Source organism: Xiphias gladius, chromosome 12, assembly GCF_016859285.1.
Source record: "Xiphias gladius isolate SHS-SW01 ecotype Sanya breed wild chromosome 12, ASM1685928v1, whole genome shotgun sequence".
Lineage (NCBI taxonomy): Eukaryota > Metazoa > Chordata > Actinopteri > Istiophoriformes > Xiphiidae > Xiphias > Xiphias gladius.
This window is the reverse complement of record NC_053411.1, coordinates 15,559,953-15,577,443: the sequence shown is the minus strand read 5'-3', so window position 1 is coordinate 15,577,443 and position 17,491 is coordinate 15,559,953. Positions and strand designations below refer to the sequence as shown.

At 41.1% G+C, this 17,491-nt stretch overlaps 1 protein-coding gene across 1 annotated transcript in view; it reads right to left on the bottom strand.

Annotated features, from left to right (window-relative positions):
- Positions 1 to 2,563: 2,563 nt before the first annotated feature.
- The window catches only part of tnfsf10l (TNF superfamily member 10, like), a 58,323-nt gene continuing 43,395 nt past the window's right edge, over positions 2,564 to 17,491 (bottom strand). Inside the window, exons 3-7 of the mRNA XM_040141049.1 lie at positions 6,635 to 6,671; positions 6,355 to 6,462; positions 3,771 to 3,934; positions 2,901 to 3,011; positions 2,564 to 2,788 (exon numbers count right to left, since the gene is read on the bottom strand). Coding sequence (XP_039996983.1) covers positions 2,603 to 2,788; positions 2,901 to 3,011; positions 3,771 to 3,934; positions 6,355 to 6,462; positions 6,635 to 6,671 — 606 coding nt within the window. The 3' untranslated portion in view covers positions 2,564 to 2,602. The remainder of the gene's footprint in view (positions 2,789 to 2,900; positions 3,012 to 3,770; positions 3,935 to 6,354; positions 6,463 to 6,634; positions 6,672 to 17,491) is intronic.

Here is a 17,491-nt window from a genome sequence, read left to right as displayed (position 1 = left end):
TACACAGGTATAGTGAACCACAGTGCCAGAGGGGTAGGCTCAACCTGGAAGTGACCTTATTAAAAGCATGTGTTTTAGGTGAATCAATCCCTTTCTCTTAGGGAAAACAAACTGAAGGCGTCGTACACAAACAAAGGTGTGTGTCAGTTAGTTTGACCTTGTTTGTGAAATTGTTAATGTGAACCGAGCCCTTTTGAACAAACATGTCCTATTAGCGCAAACACACACACCCTGCATGCCTCCAGCAGATCACTGACAACTACCTGATGGCAAAGGGAGGCTAGACAGTGCGGATAAGTGTGTGTGTGTGTGTGTGTGTGTGTGTGTGTGTGTGTGTGTGTTTTTGGCGCGCTGTGGTGTGACGTGTGTGTTGCTTTATGCGCCCCCGTGTGCACACATGTATGCGTGCCAGAGAAAAGTGTGTAGGGGTGGAGTCTGTGCTAGCTGGTGCATGGCTTATATCTGCAAAAATATCCTCTCCTGTCAAATCTTTCTGAGTGTCTTGTTACTAAACCTGGGCTGTTTTTTACTCAGTGTGTTTTTGTGTATGTTATCAGTGTTTCCAGGCGACTAGCAAACATATCGGAGGTACTCAGCTCTTGGTCAACAGCTGTTTGTGTTTCTGAAGGTACAGCCTGACCACGAGTTTAGCTAAGAACAGCTTTACCATTTGTGTATACGGTCAATTTTGTGTTTATCTGGTTCAAACAATGATTACTACAATGTTAAAACACATCTAATTGGCACTTTATAAGTACCTGGACGTTGTACAATAAAGGAGTAGTTCGACATTTTGGGAAATATGCTGGTGTCTTGCCAAGAATTCGATGAGAAGATTGATACCACTGTCATAACTGTCTTTTTTTTTTTTTTTTTTTTTAAATATGAAGCTAGGGCCAGGAGACAGTTAGCTTGGCACAAAGATGGGAAGCAGGGAGAAACAGCTAGACTTACTCTGTCCAAAGGTAACAAAATTCTTTTACAGGCTAGCCATTTCCCCTTGTTTCTAGTCTTTACGCTAAGCTAAGCTAACTGTCTCCTGGCCTGATAGAATACTAATTTACAGGTCGATATGTAGGTGGTATCAAACGTCTTAGTTTCTGTGTTTAAATTCATGTCCGAGCGAAACGAGAAGACTTGGCTGAAGTCATTCTGCTCCAGTTACAACCGGGGTCATTTTATTTTAGATGGCTGGGTGTTTCAACAAAGTTTCAATGATTATATTTCAATGTGAAACGAGTTCTACCTGCAAGTTGAAACATAGCCCTTAAAATACTGTTGAAACAGTTCCGTGTAACCTCTATGGCCGTTTTGGTTTCTGGTTGGTTGCTGAACTGATCCTTAAAATAAAACTGAATGCAGCTTCACAGGTCAGACAAGTACGGCAAAAAGAGATACTATTCTTTCCATGGAAAAAAAAAAAAAGAGAGAGAATGCGAGGGGAAGTACAAGAGAAAGAAGACTACAACAACACAGACTGGTCAAGCTGCATACCACTCTGTCTCTTTCTCTCTCTTTCCTTTTATCTTCCTCTGCTGGGCTCATTCTTGTTGGCATTTACAAGCTTAGTCCCTCTTCCTCCTCCTTGCTTTTATTTCTCCTTTCCTTGCAGACTCCGTTGTTCAAAAAGGCACTCGCACTGTTGCCTCTCAGTCTTACTGCTGTACAGTATCCGGTTGGAAGAGGCAGTCGTTATCCTCCTATCTGCATAAAATCCACCAGTTTCATGTAGATAATCCTTAGCAAACTCAAAGTGGTTTTAAGTCCAGTCAAAGTACATATGAATTACTTGTAAAATCACCACAGTTCATTGTCTAAATCTCATTCTCAGCCATACATATGTACAGTACTCTTATGGCACGCTTAAAAAAAAAAAAAAAAAAGTTATATTCCACAAATTTTTGCTTTGGTTTGATCACTTGATTTTTCTTTTGCTACCGTTCCACAGTCCTTCCTCACATCTTCGATGCAGAGGATTGAGTTTTTATTGTGTGTACATTCTTCGGTCTGCCATCCAAATCCAAGGGTCTGATTGCTTCCCACAAAAAGGTCGTTGACATGCGAGATACATTGGGATTCATGTGTTTGTTTGGGATACAGGCAGCAGAGTGGCCTAATTTTTTCGGACAATTCTCATCTAACAGGAAGATCGTGAATGTTTTTCTGTGCTTGCTTCTCTTTTTGACATTCAAAAGGAAATTGCCCTCCTCAAAAATCAACATTAAATCAATATCCTCACATTCAATTTCGCGTGATTACACATGTATCTCTGTATATCTTGCTCTTGATGGTTAGGTTTCTCTTAATGGAGAGTCAGGAAGACAAATCTGCTCTTTCTTTACCCTGTGATCCCCTCTTCTTGCAGCATTGGTTACTCGAGCTATGCCGTCAAACCCCAGTCACATCCATCCTTCAATGTATCCCTCCAACCAAACCTTGTGGATCCAAGATCCAGGCCAACATCCCACACTCCTGTCTTTTTTCCAAATCAACGGATATTCAAAAGGCCCCTAGCTCATTTTCTCAAGCCCACCCGTTTATCCATCCATTGTCCCATCTGTTCTTTTTTTTTTTTTTTTTTTTTTCCTCCTGTCCCTTGCTTTCAGAGGTCCAGGCGGAAGGCGCCAAAGTAGCTGGAGGAATCATCAGCGTTGACCATGGTCGGGGAAGAGACGGAGACGAAGAGCTCATCACCAGCCCTCAGTTCGAATAGGCCCCCCTGGTAGACGGAGTGTAGGGCGTACTCAGCGTCTGGAGCCCAGCACTTAGTTCCCACCCCCTTCAGGAGCTGGAGAACAAGATTAAAGGTGAAAATGAAGGTAAGGAAGTTACTTGATGGTTTGTATGGCTCAGCATGATCATATTGTTTTAGGTTAAACAAAAAAAAAACGACACTGTACCTGTATGGGGTTTGGGTAGGAGGTTTTCTTGTAGACACACTGCACCAGTTGGTGGCTGACACTGCGCTGGTCTCCATCACTGGCTGCCGGGGATGGATAACGAAAATACACCTGGAGATAGGAGGACGCAAAGCAGGGAAGAATGATTAAATGTTTACAGAGGCTGCATGTTGCTATTATAGTTTTCTACTTGCTTCCTTGTTATTATCATCTAGAGCAGTGGTTATTAACTTGGTGGTTAGGACCCCCCCCCAGGGGGTCGGGAGAGGCTCAAATAATAATTAAAATAAGATAATATGAAATAAAAGCAAACAAAAATATTATAAGAGGTGTTGGCGAAGGAGATCCTTCAACCTTCCAAGGTGCTCGGGCACTCTAGAACTCGTCACGAAAGCGCTGTCAGAGCCACTTTACTCTTATTGATCGAAAACGACAGGTGCTACATGGTAAAAGATGGCATTGAAGAAAACGTTTCCCATTCTCATCTATCTCTGTCTGTGAGGCTGGATTTTCAGCACTGGTTTACCTGAAAAACGGGTACAGAGCCCATCTTACGGTTGAAGATAGTTTAGGCCTCTTCCTCAGCCCTACTCAATCCTGACTGGAATACTTCTCTGCTTCGATGCCAGCTCAACCATCCCACTGAGTGAGTTAAACGTCATATTTTTTATTTTATCATGTTATCTGAGAGTTTACATGGGTGGGTCTGATTTTTAAATCACTGACTATACCGTTATACGCTCCTGAACTTTCCCTTTCCCCCTTTTCCATAAAATAATCATTGAAATAATTATTTCAATGAACAGAGACAGGTTTGCAACAAATATCCACCAAAAACGTTAAATTATACTGAAGGTACAATAGGATCACCTGTGAGTACAGGTAGTACCGCCCATCCTGAGGCACTCGCAGCTTCCCATTGGACAGGGTCATGTTGTGAAGGTGAGCTCCAAAGCTCTGATTGGCCCATGAGCGGACAACATGGCGACACGACTGGTGGAGAGCCATTGTGGTCATCTGGTAGGGAGGGAACCCTGTTGGTGAGGACGACAAAATAGTTGCGAGCCAATCGGAGAAACAAATTTTAAAAGCAGTAGGAAAGGTAAAACCGCACAGTTTGTAAATGGGATGAAAAAAAAATCTCACTGCTGGATTTACAGAGGGCTGAAAGAAAAACAGGCAGAGAAAAATCAACAGCAATGGGAAAACAAACCAGAAAAACTGTCTGAGATTCAAATATTTTAACAAAGTAAACATGCTGTGTCTAGAAATAATAGCTTGGTTCATAAAGTGTGGTTCCTGTGAAAAGGAAGTACAAGCCAAGGCTGTAAAGACTGAGCAAAACGAAAGGTGCAATGTATCAACAAGCTAAAAGTTCAACAGCAGCAGCGACTGAAAAGAGAACCAGTGATGAAATATGTGACCCACGAGTAACATCGGTCTGTGGCTGGTTTTAAAATCATGAGCTATGAAATGCATCACTGCCTAAAGATTCATAAAAGCCTGGCAACATCCGAAATACTGAGTGACACATGAAAAGGTAAATCTTTATTCTATCGATCACAACCATCAGTGTTACGATTTCATTACACTAGGCGATGTTTACAGTATTTCACCCTAATAAGTGACACAGTTAAAAGCTCAGGTGATTTATAGCGGAGAAAAAAATGCTAGACCACCACGGTGTTTAGCTGTATCGGAAGACTCTTCTGTGTCCTGTTGTTATATGAAGAAAACAGATGGGGGGGGGGAGACACCATATTGTGCAGGTGACTGGCGTTTCCTGCACCAAGTCGGTTATCTTCCACAGTGATACGCCTTGGAGTGCATTATCATTACACTTGAAATCCAAAATATGTAGTCGGGACTGACCCATGTTAGTTCAGTTTCACTAGTGAGCAGCAACTGGTAATATCGCATGTAGCAGAAGTCCTGTTGCTGAGGTTACCAGTGGTTTAATAGATATTAACAGTTTAACTGCTATAACTCAGTGCACAAGTTCTATGTTCGCAGTATCCTGTGTAATATGATTTTAAGGGACACAAATGTTTGTCTTGGTCTCTTTCCGTCCATATTCAGCCCACATTGTTTCCTCGGCATGCGTGCATGCATCATTCATCACTCACACGCATATTTGCACACTGTGTTTCGGAACTGCAGATTAAACGCAGGTAACGTCAATGTTGTACGATACTGGGAAAAAAAGTGTTCACATGGGAACTGTTCAATCGCTTTTATTGCTGCTGTGGTCCAGTAATTAGTTGAATTATAGCTCTTTCTCTGTCAAATGTGGAATTTGGTGTGTGTGTGTGTGTGTGTGTGTGTGTGTGCGCGCGTGCGTGCGTGCGTGCGTGCGTGCGTGCATGGTAATGCTGTAGTTGTCGGACGCGCTATTGTCTCCTTGATATTAGTGTGACAATGGTTTATTAGAAAAGACATCAAAGGTCAACCCTCAAATTTCCCTCGCTGATGTACTTCCTTATGAGAAATCCAGGCTGAATGTGTGAACCTCACCCTCTCTTCCTTCTCCACTCACACACCCAGACACACACACGCGTTCCTTGCTCTTTGTCATCTTAGGGGAAATAACATCAGGCAGCCTTTTGCCAAATTGTCAACACCCTGTAGCCTGCACGCCAGTTTCAGATGGAAGATATGGCCTGGATAACACACACACATGAAAAACGCATTCCAACTTCAAATTGCTCATTTTACAACACGCGTACACTCCCTTATTCGTATCCATAAACGCTGTCCCAATAAATGTCTGTCTTACTGCTTTTATATATTCTGTGATGTCATGATGCTTCTTGTAGGAAAACGCCTCTGGCAAACGTGGGGAAGGGTATTTATGAGAAGAACAGTTGAGTAGGCACAAGGAAGCTAAACACCTGTAAAAGATAAAACTGAGATTTACCCTTAATATGGACAGTTCAAGTCCTTTATATTTATGATGTCCTTACATAAATGATTAAGGGATTTACCCCCCCTTAATCTTTCACAGTAAGAGAAGACTGAGGTGATCTAGGAGATCCTGAGTTTCTATTGAAGCGTACGTGCATTGGCAAAAATAACTCCGGCAATTGGAAGACTATTTCAAGAGATTTTATTTTTTTTTTTTGGAACCCTTTTGAGTTACCATGAGCAGCAGCTGCTCCTATAATGTTAATGCGAACAGACGTCTACAAGCTTTAAATCAAAACACGTAGGCAAGGAGTAAACACAGTTTAGTGTCTTTGTTCCTATTTTGATTTATGGTTTTATTGCTCAGCACATGCAAACAATATGGTGCATTCCAATGGTCATGTCCAATCTCAAATATTTAACGCGCGCGCGCACACACACACACACAACTACACACACACATACACACAAAAAATTTTGTGACATTCAATTTCCTTTTTCACGCTTCCTGACACCCTTGAGCCAAAGTACTGACACACAAACGCCTCACCTTGAGAGCTGGTGTCTCGGAGAGTCAAGTGGGCAGATGGCCTCTGGGCCATCGAGGTCATGAACTTTGACCCCGAGTTGTTGAAAGAGCGAGGCATGGTTCTCGCCTCTGAGGGGGAGAGGAAACACAAGCGTGTCAGCAACGATGGTTTAGACGGATTCGATTGGGGTGTGTGTTAGGTGTGTGTGTGTGTGTGTGTGTGTGTGTGTGTGTGTGTGTGTGTGTGTGTGTGTGTGTGTGTGTGTGTGTGTGTGTGTGTGTGAGAGAGAGAGATGCTCACCTATGAAGGTTTGTTTGGAGATGATGTTCTCTGTCACCTGAAAGAAAATGATAATACATACAGGTCACCAAAAAATGGTATGAAAAAGAGAGAGAAACAACCCAAAATACCAACATCATCATTCCTCTGGTACAACACAGGAAAGTTGTGTGTGTATGTGTGTGTGTGTGTGTGTGTGTGTGTGGGGCTGTAGCTCACAGACAGCAGTGTCTACCTTTTCAATTATAGTTTTTTTGCATCTACAGGTGATAAATGTTGACTAAAGATTTTTGTCCGCTTGCAGGGCTAAAATGTTGTTCAGAGCGGCTGTTCCAGCAAACCTAAAGTGTTACTTAGCTTTCATAAGCATGACATTGACCATTAATCTGCAGTTGTTCTGTACGTAGGAATTATACAGGCTATTATATTCTAAACAACATTAGAATTAAGTTAGTTTGGCTTGAAGTTGGCAGACAGGCTAAACCCCCCGGTTTCTCTTCTCTCCTGCCTCCTTCCATCATCGCAGTAATAAACTATAAAGCTCTGCTCTTTTCTTCCAGACAGCGCACATCTCCTCTCCATCCTGTCTGTTTTATTTCTCCTGCTCCTCTGTGTCATCCCTCATTCCCAGCGTCTGTTTAATCTTGCCAAGATGTAGACACACGGCCAGCCTGTGTAAATGCATATGCAGGCGCACACAGATGCGTTTACTCACTCACACACACTCGAGTTACACTCCTAATCTCACAACACTCACATGCTAATGCCTTCTGTAAAGACTGTTGCTCCTTGTTTTTGTCTTTCCCACTTTGTAAATCAAGCTTCAGTACCTTTTTTTTCATTTAGTCTATTTCCATATATATCTTTGCTTCGCGGTTTCTCTCTTTTCCTTTCATTTCAACAGCACACCACCTTAACCTTTGTCTCTTGACAAGTCTTTATTCACAAATCTTTATACTTAGTCCTTTTCCTTCTTTATCCTTCTATATGTAAACCTCACATTTTTTACATTTATTCTATCAATTTACATCCTCTCATTTTTTCCTTATCTTTCCTTTTTATTATGTCTACCTCCTTTCCTCTACATTTCTATGCACACTTTGTAACTAAAATTTCACAGGTTTAATTACCTGTTGCTAGTGATGTGGTTCTTAAGATCCCTGAAGCAAGGCACAGAGCCCCCACTGGTATAAGTCTCCCTGGTTAATTTGCTGAAATGCCACTTAATCCTGAATGTGATTAATTTCACCACAGATTTTAATGGTCATCCAGCTATAACCCTGGTGTTATTATTGGCAGCTGGCCTGTTTCTCCTGCACCGAACACTCAGTTCAACCTGCAAATTGGACATGATCGCTTTGGGGTTTGGTGTATATGTGTGTGTGTGTGTGTGTGTGTGTGTGTGAACGCAAGCAGGGGCCCGCCACTCGTGTATATCACATATACTCTAAGGGGGAATGCATAACAGTAAAGTATATAGTGTGGGCCAGGCTGTGGTAGCTCGTCTCGGTAGGCGTAGCGTGTCTTTTTTGGACACACGCTCCTCAGGTCCTGAAAGAAGGAAAATTACCCCCACACACACTTAAATAAAAGGAGAAAATTGTCAACAGACGTTCTGCCCTGCATGGGGCTGCAGTTGAACAAGAAAAGTGGGGGAAAAAAACCAAATGTGGGGGGATTTTTCAGACATGGATCCACTGTGAGCTTTCAGGCCTCTGTCAGGGTGGCAGGTTGATGTTTGCACTGTAAAGTTCAACATGTCTCCTGTCTTTAGCACCTAAAAGCGAACATGGGAAACTATGGGATGGCTTAAAGAGTGAGCACGCAGAGGCTGCATGCATAATTTATATTCCACACAGCAGTGGAAGCCTTCTATAGCACCCTGACATTTCTGACTTGCTGTGGGTTTAAAGACTCAACGTGACTCCAGTCTTGTAGAGTTGTAGTCCATTTACAGCATTTTCTTACTTACTGTTTGCATCTGGTTTCCATTTAGAACATACTGGACGCAGTTAGATATATTAATACATTTGGAGCAAAAACGTGTAAAACCTGCTTGAAATCAACTGCAAAGACACTAAATTAAGAAGCTATGAATGTATGAAGTGAGCTAGCCAGGAGATACATTTTTGAGAAACTATTTCCTGAATTAGACTTCCATGAAAATATGAAACCACTCAGTGCAGCGCATTAAATATAAATTAAACTGAAACTGCAATTATTAATTTAAGTCCTTGTGTTTCACTGATGAATTTTCTCACTCGATGAAAGCTGTTTTTTCATGGTGAAGAAAAACAAGTGGCTGAAAATGGCTACGGAAGGGAGGAAATGAGTCCTGATATCTTAAACCATCAGAAACAAAGACAGCTGAAGAAGGTATGACTTAAAAAAAACACATGTAGCCTTTTTAAAGTTATTCTCAGCAGATGCGTAAACAGGTGTGACCAGATCACAACAGTTAAAAGGATGTGGACAGATGCTTGTTTGGACGCTTGCATCTTGACATCATTATTTTTGCCCTTAAAATTAAAGTTCTCTGAAAGGAATGTTGGGTGTCCTGTAAATAACATTTTCAAGAATACGGTCTAGACTTGCTTCTATATGAAAAGTGCCCTGAGACAACTTCTGTTATGATTTGTTGCTATATGAATAAAATGGACTTGACTTGAATTACAGCTTACATCATGGGGTAATCCCAGGTAATAAGGGCTTTAGCTTGTTATAGCAAGGCGCCATGAATGTCTGCACTAAAATGACATCCATAGTTGTTGAGATTTCTGTCTGAATCAAAGTGGTGGACCAACTGACTGACATTACATTCCCTATAGCAATGCCTTTAGCTAGCATCGCTGAAAATCAAGACGGAATAAACTCGGATAATGTAATAATATCAAATCATCACAAAAATCTATCTGCTTATCACTTTGTGAAGATATTCTGACACTGACTCCTACTGGATATAAAATCATTGTCATTGGAAACTGGAAAATCAGCTGGTTGATACAGCAATCGAAGGACGACACAGTGGGCTGCCTAAAAAAAAATCTCAGACCAGGAAGTAAAATGTAAGAGAGACAGAGGTCCAAGCGGATACATGTCAACTACCACCAAAGCTAGCGTCTGTATGGAATCTGAAACCTGTAAAGAGCTAGCGTGCGTCAGAGGTTGAGACGGTTATTTGAATCGTGCACCGCTTCCATTACGCTGAGTGAATGCCGCATAGCTAACACGTTAAAGCTGCACTTTCACTTTCTCGTCTTTGCCTTTCATGTTTCTTCTTTCTTAGAACTGCTTACGCCAGTGTTTTATGTTTGGATGCTTTAATGGCATGGCCTGGGAGTTGTATATGTTTATGACTCTGTTGTTGGATGTCTTCAGAATGACTGTCTTCTCATGTTACATGTTTGGACGTCTTGTCAACTCCAATGAGTTTGGATGAGTTTTCCTAAAAATGCCTCCTTACCAACTCTTCATTCCTGCCCCCAGGAGTCAATCATTCCCGCAACCCAATCCATTTGCTGTATTTTCCTTCTTCAAACTTCATTACCTTGATACATTGAGATCACTATTTTATTTATTTTATTTTTTAAAGATCATAAATTAACTTTTTAACTTTTTTTTCAACACTCCTCCATTTATCCCAGTTCAACAGTGATTTTATTGGTGTGCAATCACGAGAGAGAAAATATTTTTGACTCATCCAACAACCTGTACATTCTTTGGTCTTCCACATTTACTGGTATCATGCAGAAACAGCATATCCATTTAAAAAAAAAAAAAAATATCCAAGCATTACCAATGATACTAAAACCGATCACCAATGATACTCTTTCTTGGCTACACTGAGTAGTATGCAGAATTTGGCTACAACAAAGGAGTAGGAGATTTTGTAAAACTTCATTCCTCTGGGTCGCATACACAGCGCTCCCTCCAAAACCGATTTCTGAAATGATCCTTTGCTCGACCTCTTCACTCGCTTCTAATTCAAGCCAGGCCCCGTTACTACATTCACCTCGCCTTTAAGGGTTCCTCCTCCTCCTTTTTTAAGAGACAGAGGCTGAAAAGGTCATAAGCGGGACCACATGGCATGCATGCCTTGGGGCACCAAGATGACCTCTGATAACATTATATGGGGGCCACCTGCAGCTTTATTTACCATTGAAATGTCTTCTCTAAAACTTATACTTGTGCTAATAGCGAGCATTGTTTATGAGCAAACAATGAAACCAGAGAGCCTGTTCCATATTTAACTATCTGGAAGCATCATAGATTTGGCGCGAGATCCCTTCCTTTCTCTAGTTTGACTTACTTCTGTCCCAGTTGTTGACATCAGTTGCATCATTATTCAAGCCTTTATAAATGGGCAAGGATGATTTGAGGTACAAAAGCTGTTTGGTCCAAGGATGTTCCTGCAGGAAAGTCCTTAAATATTTGTGGTGGAAAAATCTTCCATGGAATAATCAAATCTCAAGCTCAAGAGTCTGAGCATAGACCTAACCATTACACAGCCAGAACTTTGCCACTCTGTGAAATGCTCTGAGACACCATAACTTACCAGAAGGTTAATCGCATCCTCCTGCTCCATGTGAAGCAAAGGCTTCTGGGCGTTCTTTCTGCCACCAGGAAGTAAATCATGTTTGTGTTTGTGGGCTTTGCCCCTAATGAGAATTTTAGTGGTTTTCAAGTAGCAGATTATCGCGAAAGACTACTCCCCTGTACTTGTTAAAGGCGACGCGTTTGATTCCAGTAAGTCAGCCTGCAGCTTCTGATGTGACAAGCCTCAAAGTTAAAGTTCATTGCCAGTGTGACCTCATTTGTGTGCATGTAGGCTAGACTGACACCAGGCCACTTTGAGTGGTGTGTGTGTGTGTGTGTTTCTATGGGCTTTAGGGCAGTCTGTAACACCACAAGTCTGAAAACCCTCACAAGCTGCAATAACAACAACAAATAAAGCCTGAACTCTCCTCTTTCACTCTTTTCAGAACAACAGACAGAGACAAGAAAATAGTCTGATTTCTTCAAGTCATACTATGTCTGGCCAAAACCTTAAAAAAAGGAAGGCATACATAAGGGGGGGGGGGGGTGAAAGGTTAATGTACAAAGGGAGAGGGGGAGAGTAAGATGAAAAATTGTTCCAGCAAGAGTTTATTTTTTTATTTTTTTATTTTGTTGTTGTTGTTGCAGGTTTTATCCACTTTTACTAAATGCTTCCAGTTTTAGTGGTGGTGCCACCCCAAAACACTGATATCACAGTAGCTGTTTTACCTTTTTTAAAAGGCGCACTCCAGCAATTTAGTATTACACTTTCATAAAGTTGGGAGACTTGAAAGAGACTAATTTTATGACAGGATTATCAAAATTGGAGCAGCGGAGGCTGGGAAAACCTGACTTTTAGTCCTTAGTATGGGCCAAGCTCCAAAACGCTAGATCCTAGACCTCCCACAATGCAACTCATCGGTGTATTTCCTCTAACAAGACCCTCTATGCTTGGTGCTGTTAATATAAGTTGTAATCCGTCTAATAGTTGCTGAGATATTTCAGTCTGGACCAAAGTGGTGGACTGAGCAGCTGACCGACAGATATCGCCATCCCTGGAGCCACACCACCAGCGTGACTAAAAGTTTGAAGTCTCAAGCCCTTTTCATTTACTTTTCATCTGATCAAACATGAACAATGGCATAAGATAAATTCTATCATGTTTTCCCTGCACATGTTGCACCAGCCTGCAGTATGCAACTTTGTCCTCTAAACACCTACTGTACTGTAGGCGAAGCTAACTTTTTTTTATGAAGTCATTTGCAAAGAGCCAAGCTGAGCATACAGAGTAAATGGAGACTGCAGGGCCAAAAATCAGAAGTTGGTGGTGGGAGGGGGACAGAAACCATGGGAGTGAAAGATGATGGGCAATTATGGGAAACAAGAGAAGAGGAATGAGGATTTTAAAAAAAAAAAAAGTTGGGAAAACACAAGAAAAGAGTCAGTGGACAAGTATGGAAACAAAGTACAGGAGGAGGACTGAAAGAGGAAAAGGAGAGTGAAAGAGGGACAAGTATGCACATGAAGGAGCGCTTCTTCTGCTGATTAGCAGTAGCTGCAACCCAATACTTTAATATGCTCCTCGACCCCGACAGGTCTGGACTAGCTGTGTGTGTGTGTGTGTGTGTGTGTGTGTGTGTGTGTGTGTGTGTGTGTGTCGACAGTGTGTAATACTCTGAGCTACAGCGACAAACTCTTATCAACCCTAATCTGGTCTGAGAGGCTGCTCGTTCCTCACTGTGTGTGTGTGTGGGTGTGTTTTGTCTAGTTTTTGTATGCATGTAGATGTGATATTTGGGGAGGTGTAGTGCAGTTAAACCACAGGAGTCCGTGGGGTACATGGGCACCAAAGATGGAGACGATATACGTGTGTTTGTGTGGCTCATGGCTAAATTTACCTCTTAAAGCCGGACTGATGGTTAATAAGTAACTCGCTTTGTTGAAATCCAGATTAGTGTTTAGACTTGGAGAAAAAGGAATGTAAATAAAGTTGTTTTTTTTTTTTTTTTTTTAAATGCTGTTAAGGCCAAATCAAAAATAGAAAGATATCCATCATTCTAAGGAACTGGCTCCAAAGTGATAACATCACAAATTTACAGTTGGCCATTTTGAAGGGTTCTTTTTATTTGGCTTAATTTAAACCAAACACCTCTGCATCAACAATTACTCGTGCTTCTTTCTCACAGGCTCTCACCGGTTTAAAATCTCTCCCCCAAGACAGACCAGTAATTGATGTCTGACAGGGTTAAGACCCGTGGAATATCTGTCCTTGGGTAATTCTCCACACTCTTGTTTGCACTGATAAAGTCTGTTGTGTTAATTCAGGAAGCCTTCTCTCCTTTGGTGTTAATGGAATATTCATATATTCAGCAGGGCTCCAAGGCATATTCAAAGTAGGGCTGTAACTAACAATTTTCATTATTGTTTAAGCTCTTGATTGTTTTTGGATTAATAAAGTCATTACGTCTGTACAGGATAGAAAATGACAGAAAATACTGAAAAATGGCAACTGCAGTTTCCCAGAACCCGATGTGTGACCTTTTAGATTGCTTGCTTTGTCTGGCCAGCAGTCCAAAACCCAAAAATACTCCATTTACAATGATTTGGAAATGGCGAAAATAAGTAAATCCTCAAATTTGAGAAGCTGGGGCCAGCAAATGTTGGTGTTTTCGCTTAATAAATAACTTAATACTTGAGGTTTTTGTTGTATAAAAACCCATTTTTGCTTCAATTCATGGTTTTCATTTTCTCAGCAATAGCTATTGGGTAAAGTATCGCTAAACTCAAACCATTCCTCTCTTTTAATGATCCGAGGATTGTCGCAATGCCTTCATTTTCTCTTGGCTGGATTACTGCTATTCTCTCTATTTTTTGGGCATTAGCCAGTCTTTCTTTTTTTTTTGCGGCTGGTGCACAGACTAGACTAGACTGCTAACTGGTACCAGGAAAAGAGACCGTATCTCACCTGTACATGCATCCCTGCATTGGCTATTGGTCAAGTATAGGATTGAGTTTAAGGTTCTCTTATTCGTTTTTAAAGCTTTACACGGCCTTTCGCGCATGCATTTGTTTTTGGCTCTTACCATGTAATGCTATTTTACTTTTTTTTTTTTTTTTTTTTTGTACAGTACTTTGATCAACCCTGGTTGTGTATTTAAATGTGCTTTTATAAATGAGCTTGACTTGACCAGTAGTTTTCATTGTTTCTGTTGCCTTCCAAATTGTGGGCCCACGCACAAGAGAGACACAAGAAAGGATGATTTCATGTACTTGGCGTGATGCAGAGACAATAACCAGTGCATACAGGCTTTACAAATAATGCAGAAGTCAACGTTTATGATCAACACGCTTTTCCTCTGTTACTTTTCTCACAAAGTAGCCACTTAAGGGCCTCTTTGCTGCTGTTTTGGAGCCATGTCAAGACGGGATCTTCCAGTACCTCCACTGAAAACACTTGCCGAAAGGTTAGCAGGCTCACGATGTAATGGTGGTCTGAGTCCTCAGACCAGCTGAGTAGATCTGGGTGCGGAAGCAAAAAACTATTCTTCGCTGCAGTTGGTGTAGAGAATCCAGTCCAGCCCGGTCTGGGAGCCACCGGGCCCAGACGGTGATAATATAATACTTTAACTGATTCCTTCACAGGATCAGATGTGAGTAGAGGAGGAAGACAGAGGAGCAGTGGAGATGCACCAATAAATCGGACACAAGTGCAAACTATTGTTGGCTGCTGTTTTTTATGGCTTTTTTCCCCCTTTTATTTATTTTTTTTGTTGGTTACAGCTTTTCCCATATCTGATAATGACTTGTTTCCTCCCCTCCTTTGTCAGACGCTGCATTTCAACACAATGCAGCCATATTCCGCTGTGACAAGAAGTTCTCTTCTATACTTCAGTGCTCCTTACAGCACAGTTAGACAGTTTGTTCTTGTAAATACTGTTTAACCACTATATGCTTGCTGAGATTTTAATTCACCTCCTGATAAAGTATAAGCAGCACTTGACGTTTATGTGTGGTATGCCACAAGCAATGGTTCGTTTGCTACAAAAGAGTTAGGCGTAGAAAAGATGAGACACAATGGGTGCCAAAGAATTACAAACGACATTAAAATAAATCTATAATTAAAAAGTTGATGCTAAAGGCTCATTATTGACTTTTAAAATCATTGTTTAACAAAAACTTCTCTGCACAGGAAACGCTTCTTGGAAACTTTCTCAATCATACACTGCAGTATAATGCAAAAGAATAGTTGCTGCACCAGCGTGTCACAAGGTTGCAAACCTGCTTTAGTTGTCACGTCATAAATTCAATTCTTTTTTTTTTTTTTCTCTCGCGTCACTTATTTTAAGCAGCTCTGAAAAGCATAGTTGGCTAAATGCCTAAAATGCAAGATGTATTTCAGTGTCCTGAGGAATATGGATCTCATATATATTTCACTTTGAGCGATGGTGTCAGTCGCTGTGTGGGTTTTTATCACAGTAACGGACTGTGGATTTATCAACTCTGTGACCAAACAGAAGTGGCTCGGGATTTTTAAAGAGGAAAGGTTTTATGACAGGTAAGGCACCAGTGACCGACTCGATGCCAGTCTCTGATAACCGACCTGTTTGGTGTGGGAGTTTCCTGCCAGACAAATGTTGTGTACAGTTAAGGAAGTAGTTCACTCCACACTCATGAGAAACAGGAGACTGATTTCACCCTGTATTGGTTTTTTGATTTTTTGTTTGTTTTGTTTCAACAGGCACACGGATGAGACATTTTGGATTATAAGCTCGATAGTCTTCCTCTTGCTCTTTTATCGATTTTCACCGGTTTCAGTTTCACACCCAAGAACACGAACAGGATAACACTGTTAACACAATCAAACTGCACATTATTGAGTTGGTCCTCACTTTATGTGTGTATTTTCCTTCCTATATGTGTTTTTCTTTCTGTATTCTCACTGGTCCCTCTGCACAAGACATTGAGTGTAAAACTGTAGTTGAGGGAAAAGCAGTTTCTACATATCAGACTACTCCATTAATTCTCTCTCTCCTCCCTCCCTGTGTCTCTTTATGACTCCATCTCTCTGTCTGTGACCCTTAATCTCTTTCACAATATGGTTTTAACTCCTAAAGACACAAGCAGCATGAAACTAGGCCAAGGGCGGGGTTGTTTTGCAGCCTCAGTCTGTTTTTTTTTTTTTTGTTGTTTTTTTTTGACTCCCGGTGTTTTTAAATTTTTGTTTCACACGAGCAAATAATATCAATAACTAATACCTTTTGATGAGTGTGACATAATCAAGACAATGACGTCCTGAGACATGTAGTGCCTTTGTCATCTATGTTCGAAAACCAACTCAAAGGACAAAATCTTTCTGGTTTTGGTTGCAGCTTCTTGCTTTTTTTGTGTTCAAACTTCTGTGTTCTTAATCATATCCCATATGTATTGATAATCAAAGAGAATTATTAAAACAAAAAGGTTATAGGTTGAATGCAATGTTAATACCCCTTGCATAAAATTACGGCTAGAATCGTGATCAATTTTTGACCACGTTCCTAAAAGAACTTTTTTTGCACTGTATATTAATATCTTGACTCCTTTCCCGGCATAGTAGGATTTTTGTTTAGGATTGAAAAAATATGTTCCGATCCGTTTTTGCAAATCTCCATCTATTAATACATTCATAAAGTAATGTCCCAACCTCATCAGGATACTGAGGCACATAAAAAACTTATGCCATCAGTGCTGATATTTTGTTTTCCGTTAAATTCTGTTCCCAGATCCAACATTGTGGAAATATTTCTGAGTGCTATGTGATAAGGCATTAAGACAATGGCAATATTCGGGACTTGCCTCAGCGATACTCACCCGCCTCCATAATACCCTCATATCTCCAGTCAGAATCCTTTTTACTGTTTCAACACGGACCCTGACCTCGTCAGTTGGTGCTGACACACCAGGAAGACAGACAGACATTACAGGCCTGATGTGTCATACAGAGCATGTATTTTTGTATTATTTACAACAGGTGATCGTGCTTTAAGGCAGTCTAGTGCACCTCTGAATGGACGTTTCAGGGACATGGTGCAAGCTAAGATTTACTTTGAGTAAGGCAGTGGTGGAGACGCAGTCAGTGGTCCACGCTACCTGATCTTGAGTAGCTTTATTAGAAGAATAGATGCAACAAAATGAGCTTAAACTGACTCTTGGCGTTTCATACGGCAGCTGTGAATGTGAAGTAATTTGTCGGCTAAAGAGAATTCCCCAGTGTCCAGACTGTCTTCAGTATTAGTCGGGGTGAATACAGAGAGGGATTTGTGGTTGTGTTTATCTACACTGACAAAAAGTGGGGTTGTCTGGGGT